The sequence below is a fragment of the Gadus macrocephalus genome, chromosome 11 (assembly GCF_031168955.1).
Source record: "Gadus macrocephalus chromosome 11, ASM3116895v1".
NCBI classification, from domain to species: Eukaryota; Metazoa; Chordata; class Actinopteri; order Gadiformes; family Gadidae; genus Gadus; species Gadus macrocephalus.
Window position 1 is genome coordinate 22,175,791 of NC_082392.1, and position 22,027 is coordinate 22,197,817.

General features: G+C 42.7%; 1 protein-coding gene across 2 annotated transcripts in view; it reads left to right on the forward strand.

Annotated features, from left to right (window-relative positions):
- cfap299 (cilia and flagella associated protein 299) overlaps positions 1 to 21,087 on the forward strand; it is a 42,045-nt gene extending 20,958 nt beyond the window's left edge. Inside the window, exons 4-6 of one of the 2 annotated variants that reach the window (XM_060065913.1) lie at positions 14,302 to 14,444; positions 19,773 to 19,902; positions 20,737 to 21,087. In XM_060065913.1, the coding sequence (XP_059921896.1) occupies positions 14,302 to 14,444; positions 19,773 to 19,902; positions 20,737 to 20,751 (288 nt within the window). In that variant the 3' untranslated portion in view covers positions 20,752 to 21,087. The remainder of the gene's footprint in view (positions 1 to 14,301; positions 14,445 to 19,772; positions 19,903 to 20,736) is intronic. The other variant, XM_060065912.1, reaches the window with a different exon arrangement.
- The last annotated feature ends 940 nt before the right edge of the window (positions 21,088 to 22,027 follow it).

Consider the following 22,027-nt stretch of genomic DNA (forward strand, 5'->3'; position numbering starts at 1 on the left):
TAGGCGCTCTATTGATTTCTCACATCCTGTATTGTTTTGCAGCTTTTGAGTTGCTGTGTGTCAAGGAATGTAAGCTGCATAGTTGTACTAGTGATCATAATAGTGGATGATATCCACGCACCTCCAGTGCAGCTGTGCTGCTGCCTCCTAGCCAGTCTGAGGGTTATGTGGCCGCTTGGCCTGGGCTGGGTGTTCCATGCCCAGGGGGGATATCCTGCATGAAGGCCTTGTCTTTGTTCTGTGGCCCAGCCACTTCTGTATTGATAAGCCCCTGTCACTATAGATAATAAGGTGGTCAGTCATGCAGCCCAGAGATCAAGTATAGCATTGAAATTAAAGCAGAATTCCCACCCCTATTGCGTTACAGGCCGTGTGTGTGTGTGTCTCTGCCCGAGCCCTTTGTCCTTGACACGGCCAGTATAAACAACAATGGCAAGTTTAATTTCAAAGCAACAGGGCAAGATGGCCGTCCGTTTGAAAGGCAAGAGTCGTGCAGCACTATCGAATGACCCGGACTGAATTGCAGAATGTTCCAGAGGTAGGGATAAAGGCTTGGTCGTAACTCAGCATCTATCATCTTGATTATTAACCACCTTCACACATAACTACAGACACCAAGTTACTTTCTTTGCTTTATGATTGATGAATTTCCAAAAATGAAATATTATTGGGATTGGTTAACCATAGCTTTTGGAAATCAAATTTGACAACCTTTTTTCTGTTGTGGATCTCAAAGGTGGTTTCTTCAACTCCAAGACAGTCACATTTGGGTAGGCAATTTGGAGATACCAGCCAGAGTCAGCTCGATTTTTTTCGGTGTCCAACCGAAATAATCCTACCACACAGCTCCCTGCAAAGCCACTCCCCCAAATACATGAATGCTTGCTAGATTTAGCAATAGCCAAGTCTTGTGGGAGATTCCGGTAATGTCCAATGAATGCATGGGCAGACTTGGCTCAGGCCAAAAGACACCAAAAAGATCTACCTTCTATAAACGGTTAGTAGTGAATAGAGCAGGTTGATTTATTTCCTTATTTAGCGTATATATATATATATATATATATATATATATATACGCTAAATAAGGAAATAAATCAACCTGCTCTATTCACTACTAACCATATATATATATATATATACTGTATATATATATATATATATCCAGGGTATCAAGGGTAGTACATTAATTACAGGATGTAGAGCAATTTATATTCAGAATAGTTTGTTATATACTGATAGCCTAGCAGGGGAGCATGCTAGCTGATATCACATCACGTGAAAACAGTCCATAGAGATAGAGCTTCACGCCAAAAGATTGGGCTGTATTTGATATAGGTGTTGAAACTGATAACGTTATTTGAGTTTGATGATCTTTGTTGGAAGGCAAAGAGTGAAAATATACACGCCCTTATTTGTTTAAAATAGAATATGTAACTTATTTATCTCATCTCAGATAGGAGGGTCTTGAGATTTGTTAGTGATGTGTTTAGAATGAGGGGGAAGGACTCAGAGAGTACAGCCAGTGTTAATGATAATGGAACGACCTAAAGGGCAACCGGCCGTTATATTATGTCTGCTGTCTGAGTTTTCATAGAACTCCCATCACAAAATGTGATCATACTATGTTATGTTGAACCAAACTCATTAATATGTATGCTAATGCTATATACTATGCTACACAATAATCTACACCCCAACCAATCCCTGGCCCTCCCCATTTCCCCATAACATTTTAGCCATTTGCAAACCTGCACACCTTTTTCAAAACAATGTCATCGATTTAAGACGTATATGTTCTTCCATCTTTCATTTTCTTTTGGTTATAGCTCTACGTCCATAAACCAAAGCAAATTCTTGTACATGAAAGCTTACTTGGCAATAAAAATTATACTAGTACGCAGCACTATTCTGTAATTATTACACAACACTATACTACACAACTATAGGCTATACTCCACAACTCTTTGCCATTACTATAATATGCTCTACTATATTCTACTACACAACTCCATACTAGACATCACTATTTTATATAATAGTTAGATCTGATCTGATATCTACATGATAACATGATTATGATGATATTGTTTGGTAAATCTTGAGCTACCATCATATTAATCATGATGATATTAAAAACAATCTAAGAATAATATCCACCTGTTATGTCCCGGCCGCTGATATAAAGCTGTGCACTAAATGCCTTTTCAGCATCACAGCCTTGCCAACATCCTCTCGTATGTTGTTGCTTAAATATGCTAGGCTATTGCAGTAAGTAAAGTGGTTCCTTGGCCTGTCAATGTGAGTGGTTGCCATGGTCTTTAAAGAGCAGCCTCTTTGGTGCATTGCTGCCAAAACACGATCCTGTCTAATTTCCACCGGGAGAGAGAGAGACACTATCATCTAGGAGGTGAAACTGGAATTTGATAAAGGACTGGGCCTCAAAATATGCTGGCTAAAGTCCCCCTGTTTGATTTGGCATCCTAGTGCCTACATAGCTCTGAGCCGTCTGGAGACCAAACTAGACCAGACTAGACTAGACCAGACTAAAGATCAGACCAAACTAGATTAGACTAGACTATACCAGACTAAAGACCAGACCAAACTAGACCATACTATCAGACTAGACTAACGATCAGACCAAACTAGACCAGACTAAATATCAGACCAAACTAGACCAAACTAGACCAGACTAGACTAGACCAGACTAGAGAGGAGTAGAGAGGAGGCAAAACCTGACTAGACAGACCAGACCAGAGACTAGCGATCAAACAGGGATTAGACTAGACTAGAATATAGATTAGACCAGCCTATAGACTACAGATAAAACTAGACCAGACCAGATTAGACTAGACTAGACCAGATTAGACTAGATTAGACTACAGATCAGACCAAACTAGACTACAGCTCAGACTAGACTCGATCAAACTAGACCAGACTAGACTAGACCTCAGATCAGACCGGACTAGACTACAGCTCAGACTAGACTGGAACATACTAGACCAGACTAGACTAGACTAGACTACAGCTCAGACTAGACCACACCAGATTAGACTAGACTAGACTACAGATCAGACCTAACTAGACTATAGCTCAGACTAGACCACACTTTACTAGAATAGACTAGAGATCAGACTAGACTAGAGATCAGACCAGACTAGAGTATACTAGAAATCAGACTAGACCACACCAGACTAGATTTGAGATCAGACTAGAATAGACTAGACAAGCCCAGAGATAAGACCGAATAGACTAGAGCTCAGACAAAACCAGACCAGACTACACCAGACTGGGGATCAGACCAGACTAAACTTTACTAGAGATCAGACTAGACCCAACCTGACTAGACAAGAGATCAGACTAGACCAATATCATTGCTGTAATATTGTTACTGAACTTTGCTAATGACTAGAAAATGTATGTTTTATTATTCTGATATTTTTGAGTTAAGACTGTTATGTACCACCAAAAATAAATGATTAAAGATCCCATGGCATGAAAATTTCACTTTCTGAGGTTTTCCAACATTAATATGAATTCCCCTAGCCTACTTATGCTCCCCCAGTAACTAGAAATTTTGTTGGGTGTAAAACGAGCACTAGGCATTCTGCTTCGCCTTTGAAAAAGCAAAGCCCAGACGCGCTGTTTTGGGATTTTCCCTGTGTGTCGTCATAAGGGGAGATGCCAGCTCCCCTTTCTCTGCCTTGCCAGCCCAGAGAATTTGGCCCGCCAATGAGACAATGAGCTATGACCGTGCGAGCGCCACATGTGTGTGTGTGTTTGTGTGTGTGCGATTACACACACTGTAACGCAAGTGTTGTACACTTCTTTGTTATTTGGATAACCGTTCTGCTGTTTTTCTACCGACGTGTTATGGCGCATAACACATCGGTTCTTTGACGTCTCTGGTATTTCCACAACGAGACTGTTGCTGGGGTTATCTCAGCCATGGTTGAGAAGGAATTGGGGGAAAGGAACTTTGGCTTTGACTCCCTGAAGTAGATGAACCACGACATGGAGGAGAAAGGGATTGTCTCCTGCTTGAGCCCCGCCTCCCGCTGCCCGCTGCCGAGGGACTGCGAGGCGCCGCCCGCTGCAGGAGGCGGTGGTACCTAAGCGCTGCCCGCTGCCGAGGTGGTGGTCCCTTGGCAGCAAGGCTCCCGCGGGAGACAATCGCGGTCAACAATCGCGGGCAACAATCCCATTTTCCTCCATGTCGTGGTTCAGTCTACTTCAGATTGATGTGGACGTGGAAGACGTCGGAGAACCCGACGCAGTGGTTTGAGATTCATAATATCGTCTGGAGGCGCACACAGCTTTCGGCCGTGATAATGTATATTATATGATATAGATATCTATGTATAATATGATATTATTTAGATATAGAGCTCCAGCACTCCCGCTGGAGCACCCGGAGTGTTCTAGAATATTTATAGAACATGGCCAAAGGCTGTGTGCGCCTCCCCATTGCGATACATCCACTGTAAATAAAGTGTATGGTACCATGGCCGCAAGCTGCTCAGGTACACACCCCCACCCATCTCCTTGACCCGCCTCTCTCCTCCTCATTTGTATTAAAGCTACAGACACTGAAACGGCGCGTTTGGGGAAAGCTCAATGTGAGACTGGCTCGTAGTGGCTGTAATTCTGCACGGCTGAATATCGGGAACGTCTTCAAATACTGTGTTGTAGGGGCCCACAATATCTCTATTAAAGCATCCATAAATTAGCATGCCATGGGACCTTTAACAAAACCATTGTAACAGAAACAGATTTTAAAATTGTATCATTGAATTGTCTTGAGACAAATGGAACTGCCTGAAAATATCGCAGCATATGTCGACGCTTAGCAATAAACACTGCTTCATATTCAATGTCACAAATGATTGTGCGTAGCCCAGGCTGGTCTGACCTCCACGACCACATGTTTCTCATCAAACACACATAGATGTGGGGCACAGTGTGTTGAAATGAAGTTGCCATTTTAAACATGTTGCTGCTTTCCGATGTCCTCTTCCTTTGATATAATATGCACGAAATGTTGATGATGTATGATCTTTCACCTCCATGTTTACAGTGTCTGAGGTAAACAAGACCACCAGGCCTCCCGCTCCTGATTGGTGCAGTTCTCCCTCAATGCTTGGTTAAGGAAAGGATTTTGCTGGAACTTAAAGCCATGTTAAGAGTGAGTTCACCCAGGCAAATAACGTTTTAACCTTTGGCCAAAGTAAACGCAAAATAATATGAGGCTATCTAAATAAACATATCCCCTAGCAAAGAGGGGCTGGGCTTAGCCACGCCCACCCCCAGACCCCCCACTCTCCTACCAATGACCACCTCACTACACAATACTGGGGAGATGGGGAAACCACTACAACTACTACTACTAGCCTTGAACAAGCGTTTCCTTCTCTCACACCAGCCGCCCGCTGACAGCTGGGACATGTGATCAAGTATACATGGTTGTTTTTATGAAGTGATTTGAAGGATGGAAATGGCCCGCATATTTAACCCTACACCTAGTATTAAGCTGTACATGTGTTTCGCTAGTAAGATCCTTTCAAGATGTAATTATTATTATTAAAATTGATATCATCGATGCTGGAGCAAAGACCTTTTTCTCAGTCAGCTAACTGGATATGTGTGGAGATGGTTCCACTGACAAGTTTAGCAGCCATGTTTGTAGTGAACATGCTTTCTAAGCTCCTGTCACTCAGTTGAGATGCCCTAATAGCACTGCGAGAGATTGCCCCAGGTCAGAAGAGTTAACCTCTGGTTATACCGGCCCTCAACGCAGATCCTAGGCTGACAAAGAGCATGATAGTCTGGTCTTTTAAGGTGTGCGAGGGACCCCTATTCTCCCCAGCACACGCCCACATTGTTCCCTACAAAAGGACACTATGAATACTTTGAGATTAGCTCAAACTGAGGTTTAGGGGCATTGCAGATTAACTACTTACACAAGCACGCCTTGCTGGCTCGCAGGCACATACCTGATGTTTTCTACTGGGAGACTCTCCCGACTCCCTACGATGACATGTTATGGTGTATCTGTATATATAGATACGTGAGTGAATAGATGTTAGTAATATAGAGGTTTGACCATTTCTGACAGAATGAAGAGCCAAAAAATGTCCATCCCACTCAGACACTATCACCTACTATACAGAGTAAAACGACAGCTCTATCCCATACCACATCTCTCTCTCATCACATCTTATAACACATCTCTTTCATCCCATCCCACATCACATCTCTCTCATCACGTCTCACATCTCTTTCTACATATCTCTCATCTCAACTCTCATCACATCTCTTACATTGCATTTCAGATAACATCGCTTTCATCACATGTCGCTCATTGCACCTCACATCAAATTGCTTTCATCACATCCCACAGCCAACTCTCTCTCATTATATCTTTCCAACCTCATCTCACCCCCTCACCTCAAATCTCTCATCATATCTCTCGTTCTACCGATTAAGTCATTCTTGCCTGTGGCCAGGCCACCTTTAACTCAATACCAATACCCTACCCTGGAATTATTTCACCCATGTTAGCAGCCACAACGCCATCATTTATGCATGATTAGATGGCGTATATTTTCAACACTTTTCTTAACTTAATGTTTTATTGCAATAATTCAATACCTCAACTGTGCAATACTAATGTATACTCTCGCACTAACACTTATACTTCGTCATACTGTACATTTCAACACCTAATATTCTTATTGATACAATTGTTGAATTTTAAAAGATCTATAGATCCTATGGGCCCTATTTTAACGGTCTGAAACGCATGGGAGAAGCGCCAAACGCAGGTAGCTTTGTGGGCGGTTCTATGGCGATGTTGCTATTTTACCGGCGGATAAATGACTCTTGCGCCCGGCAATAATCTAAAAAAGGGTTGGTCTGAAGTAGCCTAATTAACCGGTTTGGGCATAACGTGCAATAAACCAATGAGAGTGCCATCTCCCATCACCTTTAAGAGCCATGAGCGCATTTGAATCTGACAAGTTTATATTTTGACAGCGCGTTTGCAGTCTCCGAAGAGACAAATGCATGACCACATGAACTTCATTTCAAATGGCTCAGTTTATGGCCAAATGATATGGCCTAATTCACACATGGAATAGCGTTTTCTTCCACAACTTCAGAAATACTATGTATTTGTGGTTCTATTTAATAATATACGCAATACATTAACAAACATCGTTTCGTACCAGTATTGTATGCAATATCGTTAACGACTTGTGTTCCTAATATGCATGTGTCCACCCGTTAATATACATTGCCATGGACCGTATTATGCGTTATGTATTTAGTTTGCGTGTGTTTAAACAGATGGACGCACGCACGTGCGCCCGCATTCATTCATTCTTTTACACATACACACACGCGCACCCGCATTCATTCTTTCTTTTTAACACTTGCGGTAAAACAATGTTTTCTCACGATGAAATACTCATCAATCCTAGAAGTTATGGGCTTGTACACGATGTCTGTGTCAAGCAGAGCTGTCAAGTAACTAAGTACAAATACTTCGTTACCTTACTTAAGTAGAAACTTTACTGGAGTAATTATTTTTCAGGCTACTTTTTAACTTCTACTTCTTACATTTTCACGCACTTATCTGTACTTTCTACTCCTTACTTTTTAAAAATGGCCTCGTTACTCCCATTTAATTTCGGCTTGTTTTTATTCCGCCGGTGTTCAAAAAAACCTATCCAGATAATTTGCGCCATCGGATAGAGTGAATTTGATTGGTTGGATGAGAATAGAAACATTGCAGCTGTTGACCCGGAGGCTGAGCGCGTTGTGTTGTGTAGCGTTGTGTTGTGTTGCGTTGCATTGTGTAGCGTTGCATTGTGTAGCGTTGTGTTGTGTTGCGTTGCATTGTGTAGCGTTGTGTTGTGTAGCGTTGTGTTGTGTTGCGTTGCATTGTGTAGCGTTGCATTGTGTAGCGTTGTGTTGTGTTGCGTTGCATTGTGTAGCGTTGTGTTGTGTTGTGTTGCGTTGCATTGTGTAGCGTTGTGTTGTGTTGCGTTGCGTTGCATTGTGTAGCGTTGTGTTGTGTTGCGTTGCATTGTGTAGCCATTCTGACACCTTATTGGTTTATACGCGATCCATGGCACCCATGGTATTTTTAAACGCTAGTATCTATACTTCTACTTGAGTAATGAATGTGAATACTTTTGACACCTCTGGTGTCAAGAAAATATGTGTTTGCTGTACGGTGTTTGCAGATGCATTGATTTAAAAGTACAACTTATTACCACTGTATCAGCTGTTCTTTCCCAAATAATTTACCAAGAATGTGTGGCTAGGTAGATGAGCGAAGCAAAGTGAATGTGCGAGGTGCACAAGCAACATTATGCATGCGCCCTTAAAATAGCATCTGAACAACGCGCCACTGACTTTAAACCAGGTATTTCTTGGTTTGTGGCGGAATTGTTTTCTGAAACTGCATAATAGCACCCGGGAACGTTTGTGCCAGAACACGGCTCCTCCTTTCGCCGAACCTCCCCTTGGGGCGCAAGATCATTCCCTAATTTACCGACGCGTGGCAGTGGAGGGAAAATAACTCTGCGCCAGTTGCAAACTAGCAACGACACATGCGTCAGTGTAGAAAGTCAATTGCGCCGGATGCAAGATGGGGCCCTATGTCTCAGTATATCTCAGTACATTTACACTGTTTTTATATACTGTACGATTGTTTTATTATTGTCATGATATTTTGGTCGTAAATATAATGCACAGATTTGGGGCATACTTATTCTTATTTTAATTGTTCTTAAAATTGTCTATGCATATATATATATTTTGTTCTGGAATGGGTTAGGGTCAAGTATTTCTGTTTTATATTCAGATTCTCATCACATCTCTCGTCGCATCTATAATCACAGCTCCCCTCACATCTTACTCATCTTTCATCACATCCACCTCATTTTATTTATCACATCCCTCATCACATCTCTCATTGGATCTCTCATTAAATCTCTCATATCATCCCTAATCAAATCGCTCATTAAATTTTCCCTAAACACATCTCTCATCACATCTATCCTCACATTGCTCATCGCATCTCTCATCACATCTCTCTCACCACATCTCATCACATCTCTCATTGAGTCCCTTATAAAATCTGTCATCACATCTCTGATACCTCTCATTGGATCTCTTATGGATCTCTCACAACATCTCTCTTAACATTGCTCATCACATCTCCTGTCACATCTTAACAAATCTACTGCCAAGTACTGCCTCATAGGTTCATTGTGAAAGATCACAGCCTGCACGTATCACCTCTGTTTCCACTGAATTAATGCTGCAAAACTTTACTCTTGACACCATTGGTCCGAGATTTTTTGCAGTACTCTGTCCTATTAGATAGAAGGGGCGTGTGATGTTTCCCCTTCAACACAATCCTTACAGTATCACCCTCTATTCTGTCTTCCTAAAGAGAGATTGTGGAAGGAATACTTTCTATTTTCTACGCACACACCTGTGCCTTTGTCTGGGGGGAATGTGGTGACACAGCTAAGCCTCTCACAATAACACATTTTTCTGGGCGATCAATTGCCCCAGAAATGATTGCGATAAGCGATAATATTGCTGTTTTTCAACTAATATAATGATAATGGCATAATAATGCAAGTACACCCTTTCGAAGATCAATAAACTTTTATTTTTTAAAGAACACTGGAACTGGACGTCTGGAAGACATTTAGAATATCCAGAATAAATTAAAAAAACAACCAAAAACAATGAATAAAATGGACTCAGTCTATTAGGGGGGTTACTCGTTGTGTCCTGTAATTATGAGCCCGAGCCCGATTTCAAACTGACATTTGTTACTTAGGCCTACTCTGCTAAATATATATAATATATATAAATATGTATAATGTATAGAACGCCGGTCATTATCGGGAAAATAAGCCCCAACAGTGCGAACAGGACTTGCTTCGCCCTGAAGGGGCTTATTTTCGATAATGACCGGTGACGTTCTATACATTATCCCGCTTATTACACAGCTACTTGCCAAAACGAAAAAAAAACTTCACATGGTGTGTCTTTTTACAATTTATTCGTTACCAGCATTAGTAGTGTTGATCAGCAGAGAAATAGTCTGCCAAAGAAGTTGACGTTGCTTAGCAACCGAAGTCGCTGGAGTTGACAAGTTACCGGACTACTATCTATGCAAGTGAACGGAGCGTTCCACGGCATGGAGAAGACCCATGTAATAAAGGCCTGTAATATTTCTGTTTATGGAATAGATTGCTTCTCAGATTTGGCCAATAAAGCAATGATTTAAAATAAAAAGTATGAATGGAAACTATTGCGGCAGGCAAAAGATTATCACTCATTTTAATTTATCACGCAATAATTGATTTATTGCTTATCGCGACAGGCCTAAACACAGCACCTGTTCTCTATGTCTTGTTCACCAGAGTAAACAGACATCAGCCCATTAGAGGGCAACCACACCAAAACACACAACTAGGGCTGCATGTGCAACTAGTATAAATGCTTGTTTACCCTCTAATTCACCTTTTTGCACCTTATTTTTAGGTTTATACCTGGCCATTATTAATGTTGTGACTAAATAGTCTTATTGATTTGAGATAGGTTTGTTTTATTTAACCAGAATTCAAATATAATGCATATATTTTTTTTAATACAATCCAAGGCGAGCCTTTTTTTCATTCTCAAAAAATTGCTTTCCAGTTGCTGGTGTAGCGTTCTTTTCTAACACATGCATCAAGCAGCTGAGAAATGGTCCTCCGGTTTTCAGAGATATTGTTGTAAAGACGCATGGTCTCTTTGAACACACAGCTAATAGTTGTGTTCCTCTTGGTTCAAGCCATCTCTAAACATTTTGAGAGAAAATGAAGTTCCACCCTGTGGCCTTTCAAGTCCTTATCTAAGATGTTATCATGAAAAATAAATAAGAAGATTAAGTTGAGATATGGGAGCAGTTTGGCTGCTTGTGTATTCAAATAGTCTGCTAGCTTTATCCCCGCAAACCAATTCTACTTGATCCTTTTAGTTCCTATAACAGAACTAATTCATGTGAAGAAAACAACTAATTAGACCAATTAACAAAAATATAGACCACAGACCAACAAAACCTCAAAGACCAGACCAGCTAACCCTCCGTGTCGAATTTACCGCCTAGACCAACTAACCCTCCAAGACCAACTTATTCTCATAGACCAACTGACCCCCTAGTCTAACTAACCCTCCTAGAACAAATAGCCCTCCCATACCAACTGAACCTCCTAGACCAACTAACCCTTCCAAACCAATTTAACCCCCTAAACCAACTGAGCCCTCTAGACCAACTAACTCTCCCAGACCAACTAACCATCCCAGACCAACTTAACACCCCAGAACAACTTATTTACCAAGACCAACTAAACCCCCTCCAAACACTAACTATCCCAGACCAACAAACCCCACTAGAACAACTGATACGCCCAGACCAACTTAATACCATGGTCCAACTAACCATCCCAGTCCAACTACACACCCTAAAACTACAATCAAGCCCAGAACAACTAAAACCCCACAGACCAACTTATCCTCCAGAACAATTAAACCCCCTAATTACTGTCTAAACCCCTGAGACCTACTAACCCCTTAGATCCTCTAACCCTCCTAGACCCACTAATCCCCTGAGACATACTAACCCTCCCAGATTATTTTGCCCTCCCAGACCCACTAAACTCCTTGGACCAACTAACCCTCTCACACAAACTAACCCCCCACACCAACTAACCCTCCCAAAATGACTCAACCCTCACAGACCAATTTAACCCCCCAGACAAACTAAGTATCCCTCACCAACAAGTCACTTCATTGTACATCCTAGTAGGAGGTGGGCCTACGGGTGTTTTCTGAAGATAGTGTGTGTGTGTGTGTGTGTGTGTGTGTGTGTGTGTGTGTGTGTGTGTGTGTGTGTGTGTGTGTGTGTGTGTGTGTGTGTGTGTGTGTGTGTGTGTGTGTGTGTGTGTGTGTGTGTGTGTGTGTGATATATATTATATATAAACGTCTCCTCCCAACTGGTAATTTAGAAACCAGTGGAATGTGGGAAGTGGCTCTAGAATGAGTCTGGTTTGCTTGGTCACTTTGGTGTCCTGAGCTTGTAGCGGAGACGTCTTTAACCACACGCTGCTATTCTAAACCCGTAATTCCTGCCTGAATTAGAACTCCGAACTGATTTCCCTCTTTCTCTACACTAGCCTAGTCTGGTTCTGTGGGTAGAACCTTTAGCCTGGTCTGGTTCAGTATGTAGAAGCTCTAGCTTGTTTGGGTTCAGTGTTTAAAACACTAGCCTAGTCCGATTCGGTGTGAGAAACCTTCAGCCTTGTTTAGGTCAGTGTGTAGAAAGTAAGCCTGGTTTGGTTTCAGTGTGTAGAACACTAGCCTGTGTTTGGTTCAGTGTGTAGAACTCTAGCATCGGTTTGGTTCAGTGTGTAGAACAGTAGCTTGGTTTGGGTCAGTGTGGAGAACACTAGCTTGGTTTGGGTCAGTGTGGAGAACACTAGCTCGGTTTGGGTCAATGTGGAGAACAAATAGCTTGGTTTGGGTCATTGTGTAGAACACTAGCTTGGTTTGGTTCAGTGTGTAGAACACTAGCCTCGTTTTTAGTTCAGTGTGGAGAACGCTAGCTTGGTTTGGGTCAGTGTGTAGAACACTAGCTTGGTTTGGGTCATTGTGTAGAACACTAGCCTGGGTTCGGTTCAGTGTGGAGAACACTAGCTTGGTTTGGGTCAGTGTGTAGAACACTAGCTTGGTTTGGGTCAGTGTGTAGAACACTTGCCTGTGTTTGTTCACTGTTCTGGTTTTGGTCCAGTCTGTAGTATCAGCTACTGCTGTGGGAGGAGATGCTATCCACCAGCCAGACATTTTAAACCCAGACGGTAAAACACCTTGTGTCTGCTCTACCCTCACCCAAGGGAAACTTTTCTTCTGCATTTCTTCATTTTTTAAGTTTGGTAACAGCACCATGGCTATATGTAGTACCCAACTAAAGAGGTTTTAATATAATTTCTAAAACGCCAATTGCGAAAAGCAGGATAGCATTTTTTGATCGGTGGTGCTCTGTAATTTAAAGTGTGTGGGCTCAAGCCACTTATTTTGTGGGAATGGCTTTACTGGCAGCCTCTCAGAAAATTCCAGAGGTTAAGTTGACCGGCTCCGCCCCCTGGGGCTTAGCTGCTCACCTATTGGCTGAGCAGTGTGTCCAATAGGGTGGCACCTGCTCCTGGGTTTGTTAAATCTATGTTGACAAAAATAAACCTTGGTACGTGTTTGTAGCACGACCGAAAAAAAAAAAAAATGTAGCGCCAATGTAGCAGGGCTTTTATAATTTTCTCGCCAACTTCATACAGGACTCAAGTCTGCTGTGTCCGTGTACATTCTCCATTTATTGTGCATCTTTGGCACCACAGCCATGTGCTTTAGGTTTAGGATATTTTGATTAAGAAAATCAACATCGGAGCATATCAAACTACAAATCACAGTACACTGTGTCATATGACATCATATCATAACAAGGCATGTTATGCATCATTATATAATTATTATTATATCATAATAATAAATCATATATCACACCAGTATAATAATGAATTCTCCCACAATTCTAAACCACCGGGCTCCAACCTTCCTCTCGCAACTGGAAATGGGAAGCTGGGAAATTATCAAAAGATGCAGTTTGAGTTTCTAATTATAGGGTGTGTCAGTCCTGGCACACAGAGAAAACCAGTTAAAAGGACAGTGGTTAGAAACATATTTTGTTGAGGCCCTACACTGAAAACACCATGCCTTTCACAGACACACACACACCCACACACACACACACGCACACGCACACACACACACACACACACACACACACACACACACACACACACACACACACACACACACACACACACACACACACACACACACACACACACACATACCTTCTCCCTCCCCAGTTGCACCTGACAATGCATTTTCAAGATGGCCCCTGATGTCGAGAGAGAGAAAGACAGAGACGGAGAGGGGTCCATTTCTTGAAGTTCTGGTTCTCTAGTTTTGGTCTGAAACCTTCAGAGTTCATTTCTGTTGAGTGTAGAGCTGTATATTTCTTAGTAGATAGGTTTGCAATCCTTCCCTGACATGTTGCTGTTATCATGATAGGACAGCCTCCTCTCGGGCCAGTGCTGGTATTACTATTCACCGAATAGTATTTCATCATCATATAACATTATGATAGAATTACTATCTTCTCTGCTTTTTTCACAGTCCATTATTTTCATAAGGGACCGAAACGCTGGCGTGCAGGAAGTCTCGGGCTATATAGACTACGCCCACAGACTGCAAACCGAGGACTTTGAAGCGTACTTCAGCGGAAAGAAGAGACTGATGCCAAGACGGTCCGACTTGAGGTGAGCCTCGCCGAGCGCACTCCGCACGGGAGCCTGTGAGTTGAGTGGGATCTGACAAGATGTGAGGGGTAAGGAAATCTGATTATCAGGATTATAGATTCAGCCTGACTTGAGAGAGCAAGGGGCTCCACAGAGACCAACAATGATCGCATCCATTGGCCAGCGATGGTTTCTACAGGCCTAGTAGGATAGTTAGGATACCAAAGATACATACATATATCTGGGGAATGTGCACGAAAACCAAAGATGTTGCTCATAGTCACAGAATGGCACAGGTCCTGCACACGGAGCAGACGTCAGTAGATTTAAACAAGCATATGATTGATCGGCTGAGGGATTAGAGTCGGACCGTTGGTATTCAGTGTTGTTTAACAGATTTATGCCATTGCTCACTGAACTTTCTACAGTTTATATCACATCGGCATTAAGTGCAGACACACAAGTTAAAGGAACATGTAGGGGTTTGAGAGGAGTTCAGAACAGGGACAGTGGGGATTGAACCCTGAACCTATTGGGTTTCCCCCTCCCCCAGGGGAGAAGAGCCAAAAGGGCTGATGGTGTAACATCTAGTCCCCCTGAGTGTGCAGAAAGCAGCAGTAGATAGTTGACTGCTATCCCCCCCCACTGCTTCCCAGTACTGTGTTCCTGCCAGGAGAACATGTTCACCCGCCACGCCGCGCCACACCTGACCTGCTGAACTCCTCATCGTACACAGACAGCCAAACGTGTTCCTGCATTCCACATGCTCCTGTATAGTAACACACCCGCTACAGACCTGACCAGAGCAAACACACCTGGGAACACATCCACCTCGGCCCGTAGCCATGCACCACAGTCCCAGAGAGGCAGAGTACTTAGAGTAAATAACACCTACGTACATGACACACACAATACGTGCCAAAACAACCCCAGGGTTCATAAGACAAAGATATGTGCACCTGCCTACTCCTCCTCCCTCTGACCTTTTTTCCCATACTGCTCCTCCTTGCTCCCATCTTCACCTCCTACTTTCCTTATCTCTGCCATCAAACATGTGGCTCCATCAGGGCTAATGATTTCAACAAATTGCAAATACATACTGCTTCTCTTTGGGCAAACTCTTTCTACTTCTTTCGCCACCCCTCTGCTCCTCCTCCTCCTCCTCCTCCTCCTCCTCCTCCTCCTCCTCCTCCTCCTCCTCCTCCTCCTCCTCCTCCTCCACCTCCACTCTCTCAGAAACAATAACAGCCGCTGTGGTTTGGTGGCTAAGAGGGAGCAGATGGTGGGGCTGGAGCCCAATCCCTGCGCCGACGCACCAGATCCCCGGTCACCGCGAGGGCTGGAATCCTGCCCCCCAACCCACACCCCCCTCCGCCTCCAGACCACAGAAAACGCCTCCCCCCCACCTCCTGCAGGGGTGGCTAAGTTTACACTCGGCCTGGCAGTAGGCTGCATGGAGGCAGTGCAGGGCAGATAAGGAGGCCAGTGTATCAGTGTATATCATGGACCTTCACATCATGTGCTAAATGCTGGAGCCACAGCGCATGGTGTAGCTCACTTCTATACATACTCCTCACCTCTGTACTCACTGGGATCGTTGATGGAGTCTTTATACCCCATGCCTTGTGGCTACCTCTGAGTTAGAATGACAAGATGCTAGGGAACAAGATGCTAACATCCAAGAGGCTACAAGCTTGATGCCCACATCCATCTATGTGTTTACTATGGAGATTGTAATGGAGTATAGTTGGTACTATGGAGATAAAAATCAAGGCCCAATAGCTATGGCAATTACAATACGGTATGGCCCATTGCTGTGGAATGTGAAGGGCCACAAACCCCAGGAAATGGCAGATGAACGTCCGTGGTTCCACTACATCTCCTTCTCGTTCAGTGGTCTCCAGTGGTCTCCAGTTGCTCCAGTGGTATCCAGTGGTCTCCAGTTGTCTCCAGTGGTCCATGTATCTGGAGGGATGATGGTGCCAAGGTCTGCCTAACCTAACAAACGCAACATCTTGAGTTTCCTTTGAGTTTGGATTTCGATTGACATGACTTCTGGCTTGACTCAGCAAGATCTCTGATGACTGACTTAGACTCGAGCGCTGATTTGGATGAAATTAGCAACAATTAATTGTGGGTTAACTGGTGTTTATTTTTAGTCTTGTAGAGCCAGCCGAAATATCAACATTTTACCTCTGGTTTTGCCTCAGGATATTAGTCTTGGACCAACTCAACACAGGCTGCTTTGCTGCGGCCAAAATTCAGTTGGCCAATCAGTTAACCTCATTGAATGATATAGAATTTGCGAAATTTCTACATGGCTTAATTAAATATTTATGCTGCTTTGTTATTAGCTTAATTAGCTGAATTGGAACACAATACAATTGTTAACAAATGCTGCTGTTGGTAGACCTAATGAGCAAAGAGAATATGGTGTGGCTGTGTGAAGCTAACGCCTATTGGGATCATGGAATATCACAGAGCTGACCAACCTTCAGGTTGCACCTGGTTTTGAAAAAGGATACAAAAGATAACATTGAACATGCATTCAAACACTGGGAAAATACTCCCTCTACCAAGCATCCTTCTGGCAAATGTACAGTTACAACAAAGCTGGTGAACTGAGAGCCTGACTAACCACTTGCAAGACATCAGGAACTGCTGCGTTTTCTGCTTCATAGAGTCTTTTCTAACAATGCAAATTCTCCATACTCTGCAGTTCGGCCCAACAGATTGAATCTGTTTTGAAATGATCGGAAGGTTTAGATATCGGCTGAGAAGAGAGGGAGGCGGGAAAGTGCCTCATGATCCACAATGCATTGTGCTCCAACTTAAATAAGTTATAATGATAATATATCTTCATGTTCACCATCATCACCTTCTACCTGCCTCTGGCTTTTTCCTCACAGCTGTTGACATTCCACCACAAGCTAACACCACACCAGCACTAGATGATCTGTATCATGTTAACAACCACAAAACAACTGATCCTGATGCTGTCTTCATCGCTGCTGTTGCCCGCCCGCCCAGAGGTTACACACCGGATCCCTGCCCCAACACTGTCAACAGATAATTTGTCCAGACCTTAGCTTCCTGTTTACAAACAGTAACCTAAACAATCTTAAAACTTGAAAGTGCTGGTCTGAGGAATCAGATGCTGTTTGAATTAATTGATTCAGTTATGTCGGCTGGGATTATTCGGGCACTAATACACTTCATAGTTCCAACCAAACGCGTCTGTACAGTTCCAAATAAAAAATTAGGTGAAGGATAGCGTAAAAGCCCTAATAGAGACGAGAACATTAGAAAGGCATATCAAATAGCCAGTAGAACTTAAAAAAATTGCCATCAGAGGCGCTAAAGTTCAACCTTGTTCATCAACATCAACACTGCCTGCTGAGCCAGCCTATAGGAAGGAGGTATGAAGCCAGGTGCTTGGCTTCATGGGGGCGAAGACTTACCCCTAACCATACGGAGAGGTGCTCAGGAGCTTCATGGTCTGGGATCCACCTCAGTAATGACCTCAAGTGGAGTACCACTACAACTGCAGTCGCAAGGAAAGCACAACAACGCCTTTCTGCTACTCATGATGAGACTGAGGATCTCCAAGGTGTACACACCTGTTCTCAACAGCCTGTACAGGTGCACCATTGACAGCCATTGACCGGTTGCTTCATGGCCGGTATGGGAACTGCTATGCTGAGGACCGGGAGAGTCCATCTCAATGAAGTGGTCTGTAAGAAAGGATCTCTACCTAACCATGGACCTATCTCACCTGTTCTCTTTCTCAACATCATGGAGATGCTTCAGAGCCATCAAAACCAGCAACAATGGGGACTTTTGAAGTTGACATCACACTGTGTTAACTGCACCATCTTTAGCAGATTGTGGCCTTGGTGTGTTGGAGCAATGAAGTCTGGGAAACATAGCCATTGTAGGCCATTGTTGGTGCATCAAGACATTCCACGGTACGTCAAACCATCGTTGATGGAGAAAATTGGAAAATATCAAATGTTTTCCAGCCTTTACTGCACGGAAAAAACACTGTGTGGTAATAATAATGGATATCGCTCACAAGATGACCCCGCAAAGAAAGAACAGCAGGATCCAATCGGATGTTGTCAGTTAATTGGTCGTTTATGTTGGAACTTGACTTGCGGTGTGTTTCCAGCGACTTCATTACGCTCAGGTTTATCTTAATGCCTGACCTTGGCAAACATGACTCCGACCCCCTGAGGCTCAGATGAGAAACAGACTGACTTCACCTCTCACTTGCCTCAAGAATTCTCTTTACCCCACGGCTTCTCCCGATTTTTCAAACATTACTTAAGTGTCTTTCCACCTGCTAAACTAGATATTATGGGTGTGTTTGGCTTTTTAATAAAGACTATATATATACATAGAATAGAATTGTTTTCTATGTTATCAAACTGAATAATTTGGAGCTTAAGTAAGCTTTAAGCTGCTTCATTTATTTGCTTTTGTTTGCTTTTGTCAGTAATTAATATTGTATCAAAGCGTAACGTCATTTGTATAGCTATAGTGATGTACAGTATAACTGCATTGTAGTATAGAGTTAAACCTGTCTTATATTGAGGTATATAGGTAAACCTCAATAGTTATACAAGATAAACTAATGTGTAGTTATCATTACGTCGAGTTATACTGAGGTATACTAACTTAATAATGAATACTGAGGTGCAGAAGAGTATCACTGAGCTATAGTAGAGTATTACTGAGGGACAGAGCTAAATTTAGGTATTCAAGTGTTGCACTGAGGTAATAGATTCATATTGAATAATGAGGTATCATTTAGTAATACTGAGGTGTTGTTGAGTAATACGGTGGGATATGAAGTACATTTACACTGAGCTATAATAGAGTTACTCTGAGCTATAGTAGAGTAATACTGAGCGATAGAGAGATACTCTGAATACTGAGGTGTAGTCTAGTAATTCTGAGGGATAAAGTTCTATTGAGGTATAGTTCAACTAAGGTATAGTAAAGTAATACTGTGGGAAATACTTATACTGATGTATAGTAGAGTTATAATAAGGAATAGAAGAGTTATACTGAGCTAAAGTAGTTATACTGAGGTATAGTACAGTTATACTGGGCTATAATAGACTTATACAGAGGTAAAGTAGAGTTATACTGAGGTATAATAGAGTTCTAGCAAGAAATAGTAGAGTTATACTGAGTTATATAATAATTTATTGAAGTATAGTACAGTTAACTGTGGTAGTATAGTAATACTGAGGGACAGTTGTACTTAGGTATATTAGTTATACTGAGTTGGACTGGAATAAACATTTGTTACATCTAACAGGCTACTATGTTTTTTTAAAGCTTCTACAACTGGAGGACCCAAATGTCCACATCTCACAGCAGTCCAAACTATGAAGTGATCACAGACCAGCCCTCAGGCCTGGTCTTCCAGAACAAGACGGACCGCAAGGTCCTGGAGCTCAACCCATGGGTAGGACAAATAATGAGGAATCATGATGCTGATCTACCGATAGGACTTGTAAAGGTAATCTGTGGAAAGTTATGTAAATATGTGATGGGACTATTGATATTTAACTGAGGGTAGGAAGAATGATGTGTATCTGTGTGTAGGAATAATGACGATCTGTGGTGGGTAAGACTAATGATGAACTTTGTGTAGGAATAATAACGATCTGTGGTGGGTAGGACTAATGATGTAACTGTGTGTATATTTAATGATGTTAATCGGTGGGTAGAAGTAATGACATTGATCTGTGTTGGCTAGGACTAACTATTTTGATCTGTTGGTAGGACAAATTATGTTGCTCCTTTGGTAGGACAAAGGATGTTAATCTGTGATCAGTACTAATTATGTTATTCTGGGGGTAGGATTTATGATGTTGATACGGGCATAGAACAAATGACTAATAATTCTGATTTGTTGGTAGGACAAAGGATGTTGATTTGGACCAGGTTCTTTTAATCAGGTACTATGGACCAGGGTTTTCAAGACAATTTGAAGGGTTTTTATCTTAGATGCATTATTAGCTGAGCTCTATATCTATAACAGCAATTACAGACGTTTGAGACACAATCCAAAATGAGAAACTTAGATAACACTAACAAATCAAAGTAAATTCATTTTCATCTCTCATTCTCAAGTTTGAAAGTGTATTTCATGTATGTTCTAAGTATTTTAAGTGTGTTCTATCCATGTTCTGAAGATTGAGTTATACTTCTACAATGAATAGCCACTTTGTGACGTAGTTGGTCTCTGCTCAGTTGCTTGCATGATTTTGCATCATGACTTTTCATTGCGTTTCAGGAGAAGGCCATTTAAGCTACACTGGCGGCAGCTTTTGGCAGTGCGAGTGACGTAGAGGCCCGGGCAGTGATCTGATTTAGATGTTTAATGAAACCGTTGATGGGTTCTTAGCTTGTTCTACGTGTGTTTGTGTTTGTAGGCGGCGTCAAGTGACAACTGGTCCAGGAGTGAGGTGAAGAGTGATCTCTATGTCCAGGTCGTTATTTACGACCACAAAACACGGAGCACCACTCTGACCCCTTACCCCGCACAATAACCCTACCCTACCCTATGACCACTGTGATCAGCCACATGTGATCACAGCCGAGGTGCTTCTCTCATTGAAAACTAATAAAAGTAATTTTAGTTTAACTTTTGCCTTCTTTTATTTGTCTGCATTCCATTTCCCAACCCAAGTAGCATTTAGGATTAATTTCAGTTGATGCGTCATGGTTTCGAGATTCAACAAGGTTTCCCCGCCCAATGAAACAATTGGGCCAATAGGTGATTAAGGTCTATTGCCCTCTATGGGAGTGAAGTCTGGGGCCCTCTCACCGACCAAGACATTGTAAAATGGGACAGACCCTAAATAGAAACTCTTCATGGAGAACTCGGTAGATCCATTCTCCCAACGTGCATCAACAAACAACGCGTGGAGAGCACATTAAGGACTATTCCCCCTGGCCAAAATCCATAAAAGAGCATTGATATTCTGAAAGATTGCGGTCCAGATATGAGAGGGTCAGAGAGGGTTAATATCCTCCTGTGCTCAAGGATGACATTAAGTTGTCAATATACGTTACACGTTTTTCTCTGTGGTCCGTAGGCGAAGATATATGACTGAGTGGGTGGGTCCTCATCATTTCCTGCTCGCTGCGGCTGAAAGGGACCCCGCACGGGTGTGTGCGTGTGGTTGTGTGTGCGTGTGTGTGCGTGTGTGTGTGTGTGTGTGTGTGTATGTGTGTGTGTGTGTGTGTGTGTGTGTGTGTGTGTGTGTGTGTGTGTGTGTGTGTGTGTGTGTGTGTGTGTGTGTGTGTGTGTGTGTGTGTGTGTGTCCAGAGTTGCAGGAAGTGAGCGCTCAGCTCTATTGAAGTGAACTAAGTAGCGGACAGAGCGGCTAACCCCCGCAGTAAGCCGCGCTATTCAGCCGCGCGGCGCAGACGCACCGCTGCGCTGTGATACATAACATGACGCACATGTCGCGCGCCCGAGGAGCTCCAACAACCCGCCGCAGTCAGGTGGTCGTGTCGAGGTGTTTATTTTCTTCAGATCACACACATCTTTATCCTTCTGTGAACATCTTTATGAAGAC